The sequence below is a fragment of the Trichosurus vulpecula genome, chromosome 7 (genome assembly GCF_011100635.1).
Source record: "Trichosurus vulpecula isolate mTriVul1 chromosome 7, mTriVul1.pri, whole genome shotgun sequence".
In the NCBI taxonomy this organism is placed as follows: domain Eukaryota; kingdom Metazoa; phylum Chordata; class Mammalia; order Diprotodontia; family Phalangeridae; genus Trichosurus; species Trichosurus vulpecula.
The window spans coordinates 61,437,023-61,459,806 of record NC_050579.1 but is presented as its reverse complement, the minus strand read 5'-3'; the positions used below and the strand labels follow the sequence as shown (position 1 = coordinate 61,459,806).

The 22,784-nt window shown below is 41.8% G+C and overlaps 1 protein-coding gene across 1 annotated transcript; it reads right to left on the bottom strand.

The window, feature by feature from the left end:
- Positions 1-2,112: 2,112 nt before the first annotated feature.
- PSMA5 (proteasome 20S subunit alpha 5) lies at positions 2,113-18,324 on the bottom strand. Its single transcript, XM_036768636.1, has 9 exons — positions 18,154-18,324; positions 15,371-15,437; positions 13,199-13,325; positions 11,302-11,369; positions 10,051-10,158; positions 9,893-9,951; positions 7,843-7,945; positions 6,423-6,509; positions 2,113-2,375 (listed from the first exon to the last, which is right to left on the bottom strand). The coding sequence occupies exons 1-9, from the start codon at positions 18,180-18,182 to the stop codon at positions 2,298-2,300; spliced, it is 726 nt and encodes a 241-aa protein (XP_036624531.1). The 5' UTR covers positions 18,183-18,324; the 3' UTR covers positions 2,113-2,297.
- Positions 18,325-22,784: the final 4,460 nt, after the last annotated feature.

Genomic DNA, 22,784 nt, shown 5'->3' with positions numbered 1-22,784 from the left:
CCCCCTGTTACTGGCAGATTTAGACTTAGGCAAGGCTCTCATTGCTGGACAGGTCAGCCACATCAAGATACAAAAATATTTTATTCTCTATTCAAACATTTTCTCCAAGATACTTTTGCCAGGTTAATGGGTAGATGAGGATAACAAAAAGCTTAAAACATTTAAAGTTAATGGATATTGTATAGTTCTGTCAACCCAATAGTTCCAAGAGTCTACATAAGAGAAAATCTTAAATATGAAATTGTTTGACAATACATCAAAGTTTGTCCTATTCAAAAAGCCCACGTAATTATTTAAGGTATAAAGTTCACTTTGGATTTAGTGGTTGCACCCTAATAAATATGAAGTGCCAGGCATTCAAAGGGAACTCATAAAAACATTAGCTACATACTATTTAAAGCAATGTACTAAGTGCTACTCCTTATTCACTGTTTTCTTCCTGAATTAAAGCACAAGATCACAGACACTCTCAAAGTTTCTCACCTCTCCTCAGAGGGGTGAGATGACTTTGATAATTTCTCTCCTGGCTTTCATTCATCTGGAAATCACTGAAAGCATTCTGCAACCGAGATGGACTCATTCATCAAATATAACACAGTAAGCTGAGCTAGGCCCTGGGAGAGCAAGTTTAGTTAAGCCAGGATTTCTGCCCTCATGGAGCTTACAGCTAGGGACTTCAGATTCTTTGAAGGCAAGTCATTGAAGAAACATTTGCATAATGAATTACTGAACCGCAAGCCAGAAATTCCCAACCAAAGAAGAATAAGGATGTTAAGATAACCTAAAAGTTCTAATTTTTATCATTTACCGGGAAAGGAAGGGGAACATGAAGAGAGAAATTAATCCAGAAAGTAAATTTGATATAATAAAGCACCTCTTTAGAATTTGGTCCTTTTGGTTCCAAATTAGTTCAATTCCTTTAGTTTCCAAATGTAATAAAAGTCTTTGTATATAACAACTTGGTTTCTGCTATTAACTGTTGTGTAAACTTGGGTAAGTGAACCTCTCTAGGCCCATCTTCCTAAACTGTAAAAAGGTTAGAATGATCTGTAAGGGCCTTTCTGTAACTTACTATAATTTTATGCTACAAATCAGATTTGGATTTAGTTTCTTTCAACAATCAGAACCAACTTTTAACATTTATTCACTGATTATTTTCCCCAGGACAGTGATTTCATGAGTGTATAGTATTTCCCAGTAAGAAAACTTTGACTACCAATGCAGAGCAGAGATTTTATGATTTTATAGTCTAAAAAGTTGCCTAGGACACTGAGTTTAAGTGACTTGCCCAAAGCCAGTATATATTAGAGGCAGGACTCTGAGCAGCAATTAATATACCATTCTCCTACTTAGAACTGGTCTAACATACTTCATTGATGCTTCTTTCTTTAAACACTAATTATTAATATGTATCTCAGAACCAAGAAAATAATGCTGAGGCTCCCAGAGGTGAATTACAATCAACTCTTTATTATCCACAATTATGCAGGTTAATTTTTCATCCTATTTTCTACCAAATGCAAGGGTCTCCTCCCAATAACTTTTGGATATCCATGGCTCTGCTCCATTGCTAGTTAAGATCTGAAGAATGACCCAGTTCTATACTTCATGATTTGATTAGATTCCAATGCTATCAAGACCAGAATCATGAATTTTATCTCAGGTCAAATAGTATTTCACACAAAGTTACCAGATTACGTTCTCTCACTAGCCAGCCACCTTATATTGTTGGTCACAAGGGAAAACAAACCCCAAAGTAGCAAATGGCTTATCACTATCCATCCTGATCACTTGGGTTAATTGGGGGTGTGGAGGAGAGGTGACCAGATCAGTACTATCATTTTCCTAAGTTGTTTGATTGACAATGGTGTTCTGTGACACTGTCCCCTGCAGGCCACAGGGGGGAGTTCTGCTAGTTTGAATTAATTTACAAACACCAAGGGCTACATAGACATGCCTTCTAAGTTGTAAGTGCCAGAAAACTCAAGAGACTTGAGAGGGCATACTACTTTAAGGAAATAGTCACAGCATGGAAAAATTAATGTCATCTTTTCTTTTATTTCCTAATATAAACACTTCAGACACACACATTATAAGATACAGTACAACAAATCAGTTTTCAGTTTCTCTTTATTTCAGTCTTCCTTTATGTACATAAATTGTAAAAAAGACACATACATCAGCTACCATGGGAAACTTGTCATCGTCCCAGGGAGTAGAGCGGAAATAAAAATTGCAATCAGGAAAGTTGAAAGTTAAAGAGAGGCATGTCGAAACTCTTGAGAGTCCCCCTTCCTTCAAATATCCTTGATAACCTCTTCAAGTTCCTCCTTTGTGAACATATGGAATTTCAGTCCGGGCTCCACTGTGGCCAGCTAGAAGAGAAAAAGGCCAAGGTTAGAGAGCTGGGCTGGTTACCCTGCTGAGTACAGGCCTCAGCACAGGGCACATACAGCATGGTAAGGAGGGGGTGCTGCTGGGAGCGCAGCTGTTCATTAGGGGCTAAAGGATCTGCTGTCCCAAGAATATCCTTTCCAGGCTGGAACAGAGCTCTGCAGGTTACTAAAATAGCTCTGGGCCTCCAAAATAAAACTTTTTATTGACCAAATCTCTTCCTTTAAAATGAGTTCACCACTTGCTAGTTTATTAGGAGCTTGTGGAAATACTCAGGGGGAATCTAATTCCTTGGATCTACAACAAGAAAAATACCAAAAAGCCAGCAGCACGAGAACATGGTTCTGGTAGGTTTGAAGAATGTCTATATATCTGCAAACAGTGCTTCTTTTGTGGTTTTTGAAGATTATGGACCATGTGGTAACTTCACCAGTGTTAAAATTATTTTTTTCTTTTTTAAAACACAAATAATAAAAAGATGTCATTTAACCAATGAAACAGGAAATCAATGATAACGAGCAGTCAGGATCCCTTCCGCCCATCAAGGCACAAGTTGAGGGATGGGAGAAGATGTTCTTATGGCTAAGACCACTGGAGCTTTCAGCACTTCTTCCTTAGTTTCATAAGTACCAAGTTTATCTTCAATACTCCGGGACAAAAGCTGTAGTACCATTTCAATGTTCAGCTGCAAGTAGTCCAGTCTGCTACTGTATTTGGTTTTTAAAATCATTCCATTTGAATCATACCACACAACTTTTAAAACTTAAAATCAAATGGGTTTTTTCCAAGTATGCCACTGTAATCATCTGAAGAGTGGACATTATTATTACTTAGTAACTTTTACCATCGTTAAAATGGTGAGCCAAAGGCATTAAGCTGACTGGCCTGGACTGTGAACTAGTTTTGCTCCTTGCTACCTTTGGGACTGTGGACCAGCCACTTCACTGCCCTGTGTATTTGGTTTCCTGTCCCGAAAAATGATGAGGTTGGAATCATCTCGAGGTCCCTTCCAGCTCCAAATCTATACTACAGTCATAACGTCATTGGCTTTGTCTCCATCTCATCTGCACTGAAAGGTTTGAGAAAGCTGGAATCTAAACATCATGGAGACCTAAAGATTCTGCTTTGTATTAGATTAAGAAAGGAAGAATTCCCCTCACCCTCAGCCCAAAGTCTCCACTAGAGTCTCATGGGCCACACCAATGCCTGAATATAAGAAGAGCACCAACACATCAAAAACACAGGTAGAGGGACAGGGCCTGCACCTGTCACTGAATTATACAGAGAACTCTCAGGTGAGAAACTCCTACTAAGGTAGGTCAGCACCTTCTCTGCAACTCAGAGTCTTAGAAATTTGGCTACAGGAGTGGTTCTCAAAGTGCAATCTGGGGACTTCTGGAGATCCTCTGGATTCTTTCAAGGGGGTTTCTAGAGATCAAAACTACTTTCATAATAATAAGACATTTAAATTCTAACATGATAGATATAAATAGATGTGACCTACACAAACAAAAGCTCTTTGAGGCTTTCTCAATAATTTTTAAGAGTGGAAGTTTGAAAACTGTTGGCCTAGCTAGTCTGAAAGTTTGAAAAGCTAGCTGGCCTAGCCAGAGCACTGTAAAGTTAGGTGATTTGTTCAGTGTCATACAATCAGTTTCAACACTGGGACCTGAACCTAGGTTTTCCTGGTTTTAAGGTCAGCTTTCTATCTATAGTGTCACATCCTGCCCCCTTGGTTGCAAAATATTTCTATATAAACTAAATATGCCCACATAAACTGTGAATTGTTTTCTCAATTATAAATCTCAAGCATTATTACTCTCCCTAAAATTTTATTTATGTTTTTTCCCCCTATCTTTATCTCAATTATTCATGATTAATGATACCACATAGGCACAGCAGAAAAGAAAAGAGGAAGGCCAGGGGAAAGAGAGATAATCAAGTCCACTAGAAACTTCTGGTAAGTCCATATAAGGTGGTTTGGAAACCACTGTACCAAACAGATAGGAACTGGAAGTGGGGAGCTGGATGAGATGGGAAAGAAGAAAACTAAGGCTTTCAAAAATGTCATAAAATTACAAGTAATATCCACAGCAAAGACACCATCCTTTAGGCAAGCCTCTCCTTTGGGCCACTACTGGTATCACCATCTTTAATTTCCTATCATATAGTAGTCATTTGGGAATAGCCACAGGGATAAGAGTTGGAGAGGATAGGCAACCATGGATAGGTTGCATTTTGCATTGTTGGACAGAGTGCACGCTTAAGTGAAACCAAATATCTGTCCTAGTATTGCGGTATGCTTACTAGTCTACAGATCATCTCCCCATATTTGACTGTAAGCTCCATGAGGGCAGGGACCACGTCTTATCTATTCTTTGTATCTTCTCCAGAGTTTAGCAGTGTTCTGCACTGTCGATGCTTATGTTTGAATTGGTAAAAATAAAAATTCTTTACTTTTGTTTGCTAAAAATGTAACATTAATGTATAAAAAACAGTATACCTAAATGCAAGAAATGTTGCACTGTCACATTTGTACAGTGTTGGGTAATAAACATTTTCAAAGTGTTCTCAAGTCTATCTCTTTGCTCGATATTCACAGAATCAAACCCAGAATTGGAAGTCTCCACAGCCACCTACTAGACCTGAACAGGAATCCCCTCCACAACACACTTAATGCTCCTGGTTTGACCCTCTGAGGACTAACAGAACGGGTCTAATCACTCCTCCAGACTTGAACACATCCATCATCACATCACTTGAACATATCTAGCCTTCTTTTCTCCAGACTAAACACGCCCAATTCTTTCAAACAATTCCCATGTCAGTCCATTGTCTTTCCATTTTTGAACACTGAACATTTACTCTTCTCCTCTCCTATCCATAGTCTTCCAGAAATGACTGACTGTGACTGAGCAATTACACCTGCCAGTTTTTTCATTATCTTAGGATATAGTTCATCTGGGCCTAGGGATCTGATCTGACTCTCAGTGACCCCATTGGGGTTTTCTTGGCAAAGACATTGGAGTGGTTTGCCATTTCTTTCTCCAGCTCATTTTACAGATGAGGAAATTAAGGCAAACAGGGTTAAATGAACTGCCCAGACTCACACAGCTAGACCCTGTCGGAGGCAGGGTTTAAACTTAGGTCCTCTGGATGCCAGGGCCAGCACTCTATCCATTGACCACCTACTGCTATATATGTGTGGATCACTTTAGACCCCCATATAGATCTACTATAACACATCTCTGGGTTGGGTTTATGACTTGCTCCCTAGACTTCTTATCTATTTCCCTTTTTTGTCCAAGTGGTCTGAAGCAGATTCCAATGACAATATTGTTTCTTTTTTGTCTCTGTTGGCCTTTACCCAAATGCTTCCCTCTTCGATTCCTCAGTGCTTAGCATAATGCCTGGCATAGAGCAGGTATCTATCTGATAAATGCTTTTGCCTGGACTTGACTCTCATGATTATATCTTCCTCATATACAAGGCTATTCCATACTCACACTACTGTTTCAAACAGTGCTGTTTCTGTTAAGTAAAGCACACCATCCCAGAACTATATTTCAGTTACTGGACTTATCCTACTGGGTCTCAATGACACCTAGGAAGTCAAATTTGCCTCCTTGCGTTAGGCTGTCTAGGTCACTTTGTTTGTTATCCATACTTTGGGTTGAGATATCTGAAGCCACATGTTTATGCCTGGCTCTTTTCTTAGATTTCATCTGTGAATTCTGGGGCATTAGTCCTACACTGTAACTATTCTCTATCTGCTTCCTTTTCACTTTAAATATTCTTTGATTATATTTGAAAGACATACATTCTTAGGAGCCTTTGGTAGGTATGGTCTATCCTTAGCAGGAGTTCATCATTCCTATATTTGAAGCTCTACTAAATTAGGCATGTTAAAGGAATAGAGTGGAGAAATACAGAGGTGAAAAGCAGGGCCCGCTGATGATATTCCTTAAGCTCTCAATAGGGACCTGCAGAGCTGTAGTACAGGAAGAAAAAATGAGCCTCCAACGTACCTCTATGTTAGTTGCATTCAGCTTTTCCTCCATCACCTGCTTGAGAATTATCAGTGATGACTTGATTGCTTCTTTCAGGGTCATAGCCTTGGAGAAAAAAAAGGTGGGGAGGGGAAGGACTGTGGATAAGGTACTACTTAGGAAATCACCCTCCCCTTAAGCAGGCTGTCCTAATACATGAAATGGCCCACCTGCTGTGGAAGCTACCACTGCAATTTATACTCCAAAAAGGTTAAAGACAGAAGAAAGGCCCTACACATGCACCAAATACACATGGCAACAACATGGCAAAAAACCAGAAAGGTGGGTACCCATCAGTTGGAAATGAACAAACAGTGGTTTTTGAATGTAATGAAATAATACTGTATCACATAAATGACAAATATAAGGAATTCATAGGAGCTTTGTAAGATTTATTTGAACTGATACACAGTCAAATAAGCAAGACCAAAGGAACACAACAACTACCTTAATGTAAAGGCAAACAACACTAAACGACAAAGGAATTTAGATCAATGCAGTCTTGATCCTGGAGGACAGAAGATGAAGCATATCTCTCTCGTCTTAGAAGAAGGGTACTGGACTAAGGGTGAAGAATGAGTCCTAAGTTTTCATACATGTTCATCATGTTGACCCATGTCTTTATCACAAAAAAGGATTCTATAAAGTATAAGGGGTGGAAACTTGGCAGTGACAAAGATGAAAAAAACCCTAAAGAATCAATGGGAAAATTGGTTTTGAAAGTCCACCCTATCTTTAAGGAAAACAAGCAAAAAAAGAAAACAAAACAAAACAACCCACAAAAAAAATCCCTGTCATTTCTCCAAGCAGTAATAAATTCAAAACCTAGATAACAAGTGAAATGAATTAATGAATATTTAAATATATACATGCAGATTCACAAAATGGGGCTTTAATCTAAGGTGCCAGAATAATTACAGATAACTCCTCTATGGTTCCTTAGCTTAGAGGAAGTTTTGGAAAATGGTTTTATTTCTTTAGTTATTTAGGTTCACTTTAAAAAGAAGATTATAACTCTTTGTGAGCTCCAACAGGTTATATCCATTAAGTCTAAGAAGGAGCCTTGTGATTCAGAACACAAAGTGTATTCCCTACTTTCCTGTATTCTATCTCTGTAACCTAAATTTGCCCAGCCGTAAAATATTTGACGCTCATGTAATTCAGGGACACTACTGGGGATTATGTGAGATCATAGCTGCCCTTACCCTTCTGAGCAATAGAGCAGAGGAAAAAGCACAGACATTAGATGTTTTTTTCCCATTGTGTAAGGCTTTTAATTTAGTATTTTTTTTTAGCTCTGAGACTGAGAAATCTCAAATAATCTTATGACCCTGGAGTGTTTGGGTTGAATACCCAACTGCTTTACGAGTCAGATTCAGCTTTGATGAGGTCTGAATACCTTGTGATAAACTTCTTGCAAGGAGCTCTGGGCACCTTCTGAAGCAGAGCCAATTGCTCGAGCATCACACTGTACAAAGGTTCCTGAAGGGTCCATATGAAACCTACCAGTTGTAAAAAGATGAGAATTAAAATGCATCACCTGTATAAGCATTTGACATCATACAACTCTAAGGGATTCAAGCACAATTTCTTAAATACCCAGTTAAATAATAAAAGGAAAAGAACATCCAAAGGACAGAGTGGGACACAGATTCAGGTAGGATGCTTAAGAAAACAAACAGCAGTGGCTGGCATTTAGAAGGAAGAAATCTTCACATACGTGTAACACTTGAGGGTGCTCAGCACATAGCATTGATCAAAGCATTAAGAAAAAAAGGACCTTAGAGTCCTTTACTCGTCCAATACTCTCATTTTTCACATGAAAAATGTGAGGCCCTATGAAATGACCTACCCCAAAGTCACAGAGCCAATATCTGAATCTAGGGCCTTTGACTCCAAATGCAGTCATTTTAAAGAGAGGCTCTGAAATTTGTTTTAAAAATACAAAGAAACAGCAAGAAGAATTAGACCAGTGATTTCACCTGTAAAGGGAACTCCCTCTACCAGTTCAGGTCAGTACTTTCTCTGCCACTTAGAATAGTCTTATGGAGTCTGGAACAGAGGAGTCAAACATGCGGCCTACTATACTCCCAAGTGCAGCCTGAACCAGATTAAAAATACAATAAAATATAGATAATACTAATACATGGCTTTCTAAGTCAATATGGCCCATAGGGATTCTGATAGATGGTAGGGTGATCCCTAGTTCTGAGTTGACAACACTGGCCTCAAGCACTGAGAGATGTGACTTGACTGGAGCTACAGTTTGGGCTGGAGGCGTGACTTGACCCCCAACTAGTCCTGCCTGGCTTCTAGTTCTCTTGTGATACACTTCCTGCAAGGAGCTCTGGGCACCTTCTGAAGTACAGCCAACTGTCTGAGCACCACATTGTGCAAAGGTTCCAAAGGGTCCATGTGAAACCTACTGGACACAAAGCTCTCTTTCTCAAGAGCAAGAATCTGGCTCTCTATGCACTGAACCATGTTGCCTAGACATACAAAACTACAACGAAATTGAAATACAATCTCTTTCCAAACAGGATTGATCTGCACCGAAGCCTTCTCAATTCTCTTTTCTATGTGTGTGTATATACATGTATGGTTGTGTGTATATGTAAGGAAGTGGGGGGAGACAGAATAAGGGAGAAATAAATAGGACAAACCCTTCTGAGAACAACAGAGGTTATACAACTTGGCCAAAGTCACTCCTAATTTGCAGCAGAGCAAACACCAGAATATCAGTTTCTCTCAACAATCAGTGAAGTCCAGTGCTCCTGCAGTTCCACCAAAGCAGCCCCTCAGGGTGGGTGGCCAAAAGCTGCTGGAACTCTGCTGCCACAAGCGTATCTTCCAGCCACGCCCAAGTACGCCATTGGGGTTTTCTCTTTCCCAGACACATATGGTGCACTGGCTATCAAATTAGACTAGACCCCAATTATAATTCCAACTCTCATATACCATGGATCAAATTATGATTTCCAAAACATAACTGCATAGAGGAAAAAGCTTGACATAACACCATTAGCCTATAAGATGTGTTTGTGCTATCTTCCTGAAACCAGTATTAGCTAGAAGATACTAGAAGAGATTAGCTTGTGGCAGAAAAAAACCACAACATCCCCCAGATGCTTTCCTCGGTTTAAAATGATCCCACTTCAGGAACCTTCTAGCTAGACGATAACCTAATTAATTCCTAACTTTCTCACTGACATGTTAATTGAGTGAGATTTTTCTCATAACTCATTTTAAGTCCTGAAAAGAAAGACATGACAACCAAGGTAGATTAGATAGTAGCAGTGATTTCTTGTGTTCTGAGAAGCCCTCTTCTAACAACTTCAGAATGATTTCCAGAGTTGCCTAGAGAACATCACCTTTTAGTGACTGAAAGCTACGGCTATTTTGTCAAACAAAAGGAATCCCTTAAAAGGGAACCAACAAAAACTACTTACAGCTGGGGTCCTTTTTCATCAACGCCTCCAAATAATAGTGCCACTCCAAACGGACGAGACTAGAGAGAGCAGGAGGTAGAACAGAGGTAAGGAATCGGTGACTCTAGACCTAAATCATATAGAGCAGTAAGAGAATTCAACACTAACAATATACTCACCATGGCACCAGGATCTGCATCCTCTTCCCCAAACTGCAAAGCCAGGTTGGAAACAGCCTGGGTCACGCTCTCCACTGTCATTGTCTCATTGTAGGTGAACCAGTGGTTCTAAGGGAACAACAAAATATAGTGTAACCTTCCTTTTAGGCATATTGCTGGATAGCTACAGTTGTAAATGGAAGATTTAAGTACTTTTAGCTGATGGAACCAGGAGAAGAAAGATCAATATACATGGCCTCAGTTTCTTGGAACTTAGTGAAAATGAAGAAAATTGTTTTGGAAATAACCTTTCAATACAAAGAATCCCACAAATCTTAGTACAGTTTAAGAAACTGTATCAAGACTCCAAGCAATGAGTGGCTCACTCCAATCCATATATAAAGGGCTAATCTCAGAAAAGTAAACTCTACATCTTCAGAGAATGAATACAAGCACTTCCCTCGAGGTCCTCACATTTACCCTTCTTTTAGTATTAAAATCAGAATTTACCTCTATTTACAAAGGTGCTGAAAGCAACCTTATAAACAAGTTCAAACAATTTTTTGGTTCCTGCCTTTTTTCTTACTAGCCTGTACTTCAGAGAGTAACAACGACAGTGGTGAATGACACATCCCACCTTAAGGTCTCTAAAGCGTTTTACACGATTATCTCATTCGGTCCAAGCAGGCACTGAGAAAGAGTGGAACAACCAAAAACTCCCAATAACAGCAGGATTTCCAATCAGACACTCAACACAAACCATTATTCACCAGAAGAAAGGTGTTATTTGTGAAGGGACCTTGGAGATAATGTTCATTTTACAGATGTGGAACCCCGAAGTCTAGAAAGGTTAATTAACTTGCACAGGGCATCCAGCGAGGAAATGGACCCCAACTGGAATCGAAGCCTGCACCTAGCTCCCAGGAAGCAAGTCCTTCAGCTCATGACCACCTCCTGTCGTGGAACCCCAAGAAAAAGTTCCCTTTGGTACAGAACACAATGCAGTTTCTTGCTTCATGTCAAAGCAAGGCCAACAAAAAAGGAGGCATCAGCTCCTCCACTCCGGGCATCCTTTCAGCGTGGAGGTTTGGCTAGGTAGGCTCTGAGAACCAGGGAAGTGAAAACTGTGGGTACAACCCCAAAGAATCTGCACGCACAGTATCCGACACTGACACAAACAAGTATAATGCAGTCTGGGGTAGCTGCATCACTACCAGGGAAAGGATGTTGGCTGCATGCTAAAGAGGAGAGATGTCTAGAAGCATTCATTACCTGTGTCTCCACTCTGGCTTTATCAATCAAAGTCTTTGCATCAGCAATTAACCCACTCATGGCACAACCTGCAATGCAGAAGCAACAGTGACCCACTGGGTAAATCTCTCCAGTTTCCCTCTTGGATGCTTCATAACATTTCACCTATTAATGAAATGCTGCAATTTCTGGGGTGGTACAATGGCAGCTGTTCAATGACCCTCAGGCTGTACTACGCAACAGATAGGATAAGCAATCCACTTTGTATCCAAGTGAAATCATGTTGCAAAACACTGGGAAAAAACCCACAGCAGAGATGAGACCTGAAGCTCAGCTGTCAACAGTAACAGTTGTCATTTATACAATGTTCTGAAAATGAAGAATATCTATAGTAGCACCTTAAAGGATTATTGAGAGGCTCAGATGCTTTAAGGGTTTGCAAAGAGCTTTGCAGACATTTCATTTAAGTCTTCCAACAACTCTTGAACAACTATTAATACCCATTTTACAGATAAGAAAACTGAGGCTCGGAAAAATTAAATGACTTGCCCATAGTCACACCACTACTTAATGTCAGTGGCTGGATTCAAACCCAAGTTTTCTTGACTCCAAGTCCAGCATGCTGCCTACTCACTATGCCAGAAGTTAGCTCCTGACCAAGTATGACACAGGGGACCAGGTGGTGGTGCACACAGAAAACATCAAGAAAGATTTTCTATATACAACACTCCTGAGCAATTTCTTTGGCCCTTTTAATCTGAGGACTTCAATGCACTCACAAGAAGTTAGTTAACATTCTCTCCCCACACCTGAGAAAAAAGGTTCCCATGTCAACTGGAGAAAATGATCCTGTCCACGGCTACAGGAAAGGCCCTTTCCACTTCCCAGTCCCAAATTTAGACCAGGTGTCTGGATTAGAAATGATCAGTTACAAATGATGAGCTGAGGCTCTAACAGGAGATAACACCAAAATAACAGGCAAAGGGGACCACTAAGCCACCTCCAAAGTAGGTGACCACACAAAAAGGAAACACACAATATTTAGTTAACGAGTCACTGTGCTGACCTTGAATGGTCACATCCTCTCTGGGGCTCAGTTTCCCTATCTACAAATACTACCCAGTATCAAGCTCTCAAGGGGAGCTTTTTCAAGTGAAAATCCCCATTCTGTGGTCTGAAAGACACCCAGGCAAGGCAACCAACTGTTCTACCTGCGAGATCTTAGTCCAATAAATAGAGAGGTCACCACAAAATTGCCTCTGGATAGCTAATTCAAATGCCATGCTATAAATAAGTAGAACTGTTCACCCCGCAATGCCACAGGGATGCCAGCAGATACAGAAAAGGGATTGTAGTAATAGGGACAGGGTTAAATAAGAGAAACCACCAGAAAAGGAAGGAAAGCTACATTCAGTGGAAAGCTCCACTCCGCTCATACTCTCTTTTAACCTTTGTCACTTAGTACATCTGTTTTAAGAGCCCCCATTTTTCCTAGGGGACAACCTTGGCCTCCTGTATCTGATCATCTCCATTTAGAGCAGGTGGCCCCCTTCCAGGGCTAACATTATGCACCAATGAAGACACAGCCACCGTAGGGAGCTGGCCTACAACCAATCCTTTACACATTTCAACAACTCTGGTCTGCCAAGTCTAAATTTGAGGGGGAAGGGCACTTTGGGGAGTAAGTTAAACACAAATGAGTGCCGCAGCTGCTGCTTCCTGCTCCTCCAGTTATGCCCCACTGGCCTGATGCCTGGAAAACCAGCTATCACAAGCCAGTACCTTCTGAGAGGAGAATTTCCATACTTCTCAGGGTCTACCCTGATGAACCCATACTTCACGAATCTGCCTTGAAGTACTGTGGAAGACTGACTAACCCAGGCTTGATCTTATGGATGAGTCTTCCCCGACCCCTTACCTATATGAGCATCAATCTCTACGATTTTTTCAATGCTGCTGGGTTCCATAAGTGGTGAGGTGATTCTCTTCTCCACAGCAAGGCACACACCCTCTGACGTCTGGATCCCAATGGCTGTGGAGCCAAGCTAAGGACAGAGATGCTCTAGTTATAAACGGTAAAAAACAGGAACAACAGTGTAACACACTTGCTGGCCCCAAACTACCTGCACAGTTTGGTAAGACTGACAGTTCAACCAAATACACTTCTGCATGAACAGGAACCAGAGTCCTCGGAAAGGTCTGTATCTGGAGCACTTTAGAATCAGGACACTGGTGTCAAGAGTACAGGCTCTCCAGCCCTGGGCAAGTCACGACCTTTGTAAGTCAAGTAGATGGGTAAAATGAGAAGAGTATTACCAAATCTGCATTTAGTAAATCTCATCTGTAAAGGGGGAATAATACTAAAACCATCTACCTTATGGGTTGTCAGCCTCAAATACGCAAATGTGTGAAAGCCCTCTGTAAACTCTAAAGTGCCATATTATTTTTGGAAACTATTATGGTTATTATTTTTTAATATTTCTAAGATGTATAAAGTCACATCATTGTTCGGAAAACACTAGAAAAGGGATCGTCTCTTTAAGGCTAACATTTAAGGGGAGGTTCTGAGTTAAAAAAAGTGAAGGACGGTTCCAGCCCCAGAAGGCTTAGAAACAAGGATTAAACAGCCCAAACAAGAGAGCTCGGCCAAACTCTATCTCCCTAAGACGATCTTTTGCCCTCTGCTGTTGCTATTCTGATCCAATGATATCAACGAGGTTTGTGGGTAGTGACACAATCCTTTTTGCTTAAAACTGGATTTTTAAACCTGATAAAAAGAGCAAAACACAGTTGTCCAGACCCTCACCACCTCACGACTGGACTGCTACAACAGCCTATTTTCCATCTGCTTTCTCTTCACTTCAATCTATCCTGCATATTAGTGCTCTACACATCTTGCTAAAATTCTGTTTTATCATATTCTTTCTTACCCAAAGCACCAACAATGGCTCTCGATTCCTTCTGCTATCACGCCCAAACTTTCCCACTCTTCCCCGGTTCGAAAGCTCAACTCAATCTCAGCCATTTCCTCAGTGTCTTGCACATACCAAGTGTTTTCACTAATGTTGTTTCCTTTTTGTGGAAATTCTACTGCCTTATCCAAATCCTACTCATACTTCAAAGGCCAGCTCAAGTCCGATCTCCTCACTTAAGCCTTCTCTGACCTCCCTTCTCTACTCCAAATGCACTTAGAAATCTTCATCATACACTTTAGTATCCAAGTAGCCTAGCAAAGTGTCTGGCATATAGTAGGTGCTTAATAAATGCTTATCCCCTTCTCTCCCCACTTGCCCTGACCCCTCACTATTTCATGTATATTAATAATCCCAACTAAGTTTTAAGGCTATAGGTATCTCATGTTCCTATTACTTCCCCCACCACACTAAAAGAAGAGCTGAGGACATAAGTCTGCACAAAATACTTGAATGATTTTGGGAGAAGAAATTCAGTGGTCAGTCCACAGGACTGTGCTTTTGTCCCCAAATGCCAAGAATCTAAATAGTTTTCTTTCACTAGGTTTTCTCCTCAATAAAAAGTCACAATTCTTAGATGGTTCCAAAAATAGATACAAACTTGCTTCACACAAAATATCCAGTCTAAGTTCAAGAACATTCTCTTCTGCATCCCGACATTTTTCTCTGGGGATAGTTATACTATACCTTACCATAATCATTAACATCCAGGTAGCAAACTAATATTACAATGCCAGAAAAGTTAATATCTTGTATCTATCCTGATTTCATATGTCAAAATACCACAAAGAACATGCTAATGTAATTATGAAGTTGCCACCATCTGATTCTGCTAAAAAAAAATTAAAGGGTTGAAATGGATACAAATATTTTTTCCATAAATTGTTGTTCAAGCAACAAAGAACGCTAAATTCTAAGAAAGTGTTGAGGTAAACAGACAAAAAGATTTACATAAACGGGAGCTGCTGCTGCTCTCAAGTAAATCCCAAACATTCTTCCAATAAGGAGTTTGGGTCGTGAAGCTGAACTTTTGAAAGATCTCAGGGAAAGAAGAATTTCAAAATTCTCTGCAACGTAACTACTAAGAGAGGTTTCAAACAGCTTGGCTGTTACCATACCTTGATGGCTTCAATGGCATATTCCACTTGGAATAATCTTCCCTCAGGAGAAAAAGTATTCACACCCCTGCAGTGAAAAATGAGTCATTAAGAAGTATCAGCAGACAACGAAATCGAGTTTCTCCAGGTGGGTTGCTCAGTTAGGATGGCATTACTTTCTTTTCCAAATTACCGTAGAGAGCAACCACACCACACATTAACTAGCATTCTCAAAAGAACAGGACCTATAAGTAGAGAAGACTCTTTCCAGACTAAACCAATGACTTCCACTGCTTCACCCTAAATGGAATAAGAACTTTTTGGGTTGTTCTATGCCCCCAAGTCTCTCTAGACAATCTCCTGATGTTGCTTTTTAGTTATTCCTTCTATTTGCCTCAATCATGTTATTTGTTTTAGATTGTATGCTTATAGAAGGCAGAGAATGTGCCTGTGCCCAGGATCCTAGTCATAGAATCTTAGAACTGGAAAAGGCCTTAGTAACCCCTTCACTGTATGGATGGAGAAACTGAGGCCCAAAGAAACATTAACTTGGGTCACAGAGATATTAAATAGCGTAACTCAGCTTTGAATGTGGGCCTTCTAGTTCTAAATCCAGTATTCCTGTAGTAGCTCATAGTTACAGAACGTTTTTCTCACAACAGCTTTGTGTGGGTAAGGGCTTCAAGAACTAAGGAAGGAGTTGGATAAATGGCACAGTCTAGCTAAAAAAACAGTATTCCTGACTCTAAAAACAGTGCCCTATTATACCATACTACACAAATGTGCTTCCTAAATTTAGTCCTACCTCCCCCTCCACCTTCATCCCAGTTCTACAGTCATTATTCTAGTTTAAGGCCTTACTTTTTATTTGCTTTCCACCTACATTTTAACAATCTCCTAAACCATCTCCCCAATTTTAGTCTCTTTCTACCCACAATCCATCCTACACACAAGATTAATTTTCCTAAAGCACAATTGTCATCATGTCATTCCCCTGATCAAAAACTTTCGGTAGCTCTCCATTGCTTACCAAACAAAATCTGAACTTCTTGGTTTGATATTGGAAACACTCCATGAGCGGACCTCAACATATCTTATTTATCTTTATCACCCATTACTCCCTTAATCTAACCCAAATTCCTACTACCTTGGTCCCTAAACAAAGCCTTAATTTCCCACCTCCATCTGGCTAAATCACATTCACTCTTAAAAGCCCAGGTCAAACACTACCTTCTCCACAAAGCTTCTCCCAACCAGATGGTTTCTTTCTTTTTGAAATCTAGTGGCACCTTGTTCTTACTATTCCTATATTTAATAATAGCCCGTCCTGATTTATAGTTAAGTATATACAAGTATTACTTTCCACAAGATTGTTTTATCATTGCATTCTCTTAGATGTACATAACATTTGGTAAATATTCAGTAAACAAAAGAATGAATCATTTGCAAATGGTGTTTAATAACAGTCAGTGGAGATGATGACTTTCTAAAATGTGTTCACCTAACTCTGATATGTCATACCACAGAAACAGTCATTCTCAATGCCCTGGAAAAAAAAGAGAGATGTGAGCCTGGACAAAGACAAGTCTTTAAAGAAGAAAATATAGTGGAGAGAGTACTGCCCTTGGAGCCTGAGTGTCTGAGTTCAAATCTTGTCTCAGTCACTACCAGTATGACCTGGGGGCAGGTCACTTTTCCACATCTCAGTTTCATCATCTATAAAATTGGGGAAGGGGGAAAAGACAGCTTTTGAGTATGTGAAATTCCACATTTATACGTTATGCGTTCACGCATACCTTTTATCGAATATGGAAGGGGAAGGGAAAATTTTACCCTCCTTTAATATGATTGACAGGACAGCAAATGTATTTGATATCAAACTTGGTTCTCAACTTTACTATTGTTCAGACTTGAAGAGGGAAAACATCTACCTCTACGGTGTCGTAATTTAAAAGCAGGAAGGGACTTCGGGAAAACATGCCTGTGCCTAAATGAACCTGATAAAAACAGAAACTGAAAGCAAAAATGCCCGTAGCATAAATGTTGCATTTCTGGCTTCCTCCTGCGGCCCAGTTAATTGGTCTCTTAAAATCCCCTTTCCAAGCCCAGTAAATAGAATTCTAAAAATGGGGATTGTGAGGTGGTTGTTGTATCTATAGTCTGACCTAACTTTCGCTATAGGAAAAATTGCTTTTTAAAATGAAAGCTCACTCAAGAGGTTACAACGGCAAGGACCGGCATATTGAAAATCGTGTAAATAAGCTCCTGCTTCTCAGATTAAATCAGTCGGATAAAACACTATGCTTAGGAACCTGCAGGGACTACAGATCCCAGAATGCACTATTCCATTTTCCGCAGTTCGAGGGGTTCCTTTAGCCCCTCGGAGGAAAGGAAAACACTGTTGTTTTCAGAGAAGGAGGGATTTGGGACCCCCCACCCCTCCCCATGGAGTTCTCATTCATTTTCGCTTCGAGTTCCATTGCTCTACCCGCTGGGCTGAGGCCCTGGGGAAGACTTCCTGCTACCCTCCTCCGGGGCATAGGCTAAAGTTCGGGCCTTCTGCCCCGCTGCCAGAGCCCAAGGCCGGGCTTTTCCCGTCTGCACCGCTTGCGATGACTCAGCGGCGGCCGGAGGTACAATGCGCGGACCTTGCCCTGAGCCCGAGGCTGGCGGCCTGTAAGTCCCCGGGCCCGCGCCGAGCCGGCTCCAGGAGAGCCTCATGACAAGGCAGAACCGAGGCCAGGCTCAGGGCCTGCCTCTCTGGGCCTCTCTCTCCACCCGTCTGCCCCCTGGGACTCACGAACCTGTCATACTCGGACCGGGTGAGGAACATGGTGAGGGGCAGAAGTCAGCGGCCACACAGACACTCTTCAGGACCAACGTGCCTCCACCGGCCCCGGACGTACAGAAATCCCCCACGGAGCTCCCTGGGCCCAAACTGCGCAGGCGCTCGCGACCCCTACAGCCCGCCCTCCAATTCCGACCTCTCATTGGCTGAACTTAGGTCTCCCCGAGGTGATTGGGTCCCGGTCTTCCCGGCGTGGTTCCGATTGGCTTAAGCAGCCCAGGTGAGGGGCGGGCCAAACACCGTTCTTCCGCTTGGAGGGACTGGTGGTTGCTAGGGGCAGCCCCGCCTGGGAAGGATGGAAAGGATGGGAAAGATTCCTGTCCCCAAGAAGTCCAAGATGGATCCGCCTCCGGGCCTGGAAAGAAGCGAAGTGCTGCTAGCCTGGTTAGCCCCATGGCTTTTCTGCGGCTTCCTTACCCGGGGACGTGCCCAGGACCCGAGTTCGTTCTGCTCCCCTGGGAGCATCTCCTCTTCAGGCCAAGGGATGTCGAGCAAGGCCTGGACGGCGAAGCGTGGAGAAGGCTCCCGAGCCGCGGGCTCCTTGGCCCTCCCGACTATGAGCTTCAGTAGGGAGCGGCGACAAAGGGCTCCGGGGCTGGCTTTGGGCCGCGACGGAGTCGGAGGCTCGGCTCTGTATCTAAAGGCGGCGAGTCCCGCTAGCCCCAGACTGACTCATGGCGCATGCGCCCCCCCCCCCCCCCCCCCCCCGTCCGCCGTGGGTGCCTGAGCCCAAATAAAAAGCGTCCTTTTCAGTCCTGGCCCTGGACAAAGACAGGCTTGGAAAGTTTGGGCTCTGGAGGCTTAGGATCATAGGTTTGACAGCTGGGGTTCATCTACTCCAATCTTCTTTAATGTGAGGAAACTAAGGTAGAAAAAGGAAGTGGTTTGGTCAAAAGTCACCCTCCCCCAAGTATGTAGTACACCTTGAACTCAAATCCAAGTGTTAGGAAGAATCCATATCTTCCCACTATGCAGGATTCCGCTAATTCTGACAACCTGCCTTCCTCTCCTTTCCTGCCTGATTTCAGATTGCAGTTCAGGTGCTCTGAGTGCATTATAAAAATACTTTATTTCTTTTATATGTATACATGTATGTATATACATATATACACACATACATATGTTTCATATTTTATACACACACACACACATATAAAGATACCAATATATCTATGTGCTTAATGAATGCTTGGCGATTGTTTGATTTACCCCACCTGGAAAAAGGGGAGAATAGCATCACGACCCCCTAGGAATATTGTGAAAATGGCTGTATTCAAATTACCAGTTAAGAAGTATCATTTAATAGATGAGTTTTAGACCATTGCATTAGCCTTTTGACTAGATATCCCTTCCCAGAACCCTACACACTGCAGCTAGATTAATAATAATAATAATAATTAGTGGTGGTGGTGGTGGTGGTGGTGTCCTTCATTCTCAAAGAGGACCATGACATCAGGGAAATGATGACATGACTTGCAGTTGACTTTGATGTGAGTGAGGGAGGGTTGTGCAAGGTCACCAGCGTCTCTTCCTCCTCCAGAGCCATCTGGGTCTAGTGGCCTGCTACTCACCAGGACGACTGGGGATGGCCCAGGATGCATTGGGAGACCCTGGCCCTTTTAGACTAAGGTTTTTTCAGGTTCTCACTTTGAGTGAGGTAATGCCCATTCAGGGAATAGGCCTCTTTAAGAATAAGAAGAGCCTGATATGTCTTATTGGTGACTCTCCTGTCTTGATCTGCCACTGTCATATTCAAAAAACTGTGCCTCAGCCCTGTTAAGTCTGTTCTCACCACGACCTCCAGTCCTTCTACCTCTCCTTGCTCTCCTAATCCATCACCCAGGCTCTAGTCACCCTTCTCTCTGCAGTCTTGATCCTATGGCTGACCAGTTTGACCATATACCATCAGTTACTCCTGAATCCCTTGGCTTATCAGTAGTCAACCCTGGCCAAACTCCAAATTTTGGTTAGCCCTCAGCATCTGCGTTCTGTGGTTCCATTCATGGGCTTCTGAACCCTTCTGTGATTGGGTCCCAGTCATCAACCCATGATGACCTTTGTCACTATAAGTTCATGTTATCTAATCTTGACTAGCCTCTCACTCATATATAGCATCTTTTTATTCTTTCATTAGCTCTATTGAGCCTTTGAGGGATTATTTCAAAACTTCTCTCAGATCTTCTAAACCACCCTTCACCCATATCTCACAGGGAATTTTGCCTCCTACTTTACTAAGAAGATACAGAAGCCATCCATTTTGAGCTGTCTGTTCTCCTTCATATGTACTTCATTGTAAACCTCCCCCTACCCCAATTTTCCCCTCCTTTGTTCATGTCTCTGATTAAGAACTGGACTTTTCTAATACCCACAAGTCCACTTGATCATATTTCCTTCAATAGCTTGCCCCCTTCTGTAGCTTCAGTAATTGCCTTTTCCCCCCTCATCTTCAATCACACCTTATCTACTGGATCTTTCCCTGGTTTTTAGAAATATATCCAAGTCTTCCCTATCTTTAAAAACATCTTCATTTTACCCTGACATTCCCTTAAGCTATTCTTCTATTTCTCTTACTTTCACAGCCAGACTTGTGAAAGGTTATCTACATCCATTGCCTCCATCTTCTCATCTCCCACTCACTTCTCAATCCCTTGCAATCTATCCTCCAACCATACCACTCAACTTCTTCAAGGTTACCAACAGTCTCTTAACTGCTAAATCTAGTGGGCTTTTATCAGGCCACATCCTTCTTGATACTGTTGACTGCTTCTATCTTCTAGCTACTCTCTCCCCTCTTGGCTTTTGTAGCACTGCTCTCTCTTGGCTTCCTACTTTGTTGCTCCTCAGTCTTTTTTACTGGATCACTATATTCATTCTACCTAGTAAATGTGGATATCCCCTGAAAGCTCTATCTTTCATCATCTTAACTTTACCTAATTTGGTGATCCCAAGGGTTGAGCTATCATTTCAGTGCAGATGACTTCCAAAAATCTCTCTAGCCTTAATCTCTCTCAGCCTTTAGTCCTGAATTACCAAATGCTTCCTGCCATCTCCACTTGGATGTCCTAAGATTCTTAAACTCATATCCAAAAAAAGAACTCATTTTCTATAGAACTTATCCCTCTTCCAAATTTCTCTTTCTCTATTGGACGTAACATCATTCTTCCAGCTGCCCCATTTCACAACATTGGAGTCATTCTTTGTTCTTTTCTCACCCAATCAGTTGTCAAGGTTTGTCAGTTCTGTCTCTCCCCATGTAGCTCTTCCTTAGTTTAGTTCTGCATGACCTCTCACTGAGACTCTTAACAATGGTTTCATAACTGGTCTCTCTGTTTTTAGTCTCCCCTACCCCAAAACATTCCCCAAAGAGTTGACAAATTAATATTCTTAAAACACAGGTCTGACTATGTCAACCCCACCTCCACCACCATCCTCCAACTGAAAAATCTGTAGTGATTCCCTAATGCTTCTAGGATAAACACAAAATCCTCAGTCTGGCATTTAAATCTCTCTGCAGCTGGACTCCCTTTGCATTTCCAGCCTTTTTATATTACCTCCTCTCATGCAATCCCTCTTCCAGTCAAATTTGCCTGCTAGATGTTCCTAGCTGAGAGGGGAGGAGGAAGGGGAGTCATTCAAGGTTTGAGGAGGACTGAAAAGATTTGTAAAGAGTGGGATAGTGAGTTGATGAGTAAGGTCTAGAAGGATAGCCTAGCAGCAATGAGGACCCAGTTGAGGTTGTGTAACTTAAATTTGTAGTCGACCCAGTCAAAATTGTTGTGTGATTTTCTTCTCCCTTGTTCAGCAACATGTGTAGGAGTAAAGGTGGAGAATGGTGGGAGTGATGAAGGCAGGGCATAATTATCAGTGAAATAATAAGGGGTCCATGGATTCAAGAAAGGAGGACAGTGCATAGTTGAATGGAGTCACCAAGGGGTCAGGATCAGAAAATGGCTCAAGAGAGAATGGTGGAGTAAAAGAAATGGAGGTCACAGTGCAGATCAAGAATAGGATTTTGCAAAGGAAAGCAGAAGAGAGGTGGAAAGCTTCATCTGATGATGGTTGGTTAAGGAGATTTCAGAGTTCTTGAATGTAGAGCTGGTACAGTTGTGGGTAATGGCAAAATCAAGAGTATTATCTTTGTAGCTGAGGTGGGGTGGAAGAGTTCACCTTTGAGTGGAGAATGCTACTTCTCTTCCCAAAGGAGGCTGGAAGCAAGTATAGTCTGAGATGGGAGGCATACTGTCAGATGATCAGATGGGAAGTCTCAATTCACTATTCTTTCCTCTAATGGTGGAAATTAATCAGGAAAAGGCATAGAGGGAGATGGAAGTTGAACCTGCTTGGAAGGAGAAAAAAGTTCTGTTCACCACCAACTTTCCTTTTCCTCTTTCCTCAAGGGACAGGTGCAACAGGAGATGGAAGGCCTGAGATCAAAGGGAAGGTTGCTCCTCCTTGCACCTGAGGTTCTCCACATCCTAGTTAGGAGATCAGGCAGGCAACAAGAGGTGGAAGATGCCTTGTGTGGGCACAGATGAAAGTCACTGCTTTGGAGCAGATGGAAGATGCCTGATCTGGCCCTTTTCCATC

Excerpts from the sequence above, each read along its gene's own strand:
- PSMA5 (XM_036768636.1), bottom strand. The coding sequence starts at position 18,182 with ATGTTCCTCACCCGGTCCGAGTATGACAG. Across the intron at positions 7,946-9,892 it reads GATGAAAAAGGACCCCAGCT|GTTTCATATGGACCCTTCAG; the intron begins GTAAGTAGTTTT and ends TACAACTGGTAG. Across the intron at positions 6,510-7,842 it reads TGCAAGAAGTTTATCACAAG|GCTATGACCCTGAAAGAAGC; the intron begins GTATTCAGACCT and ends TTTTTCTCCAAG.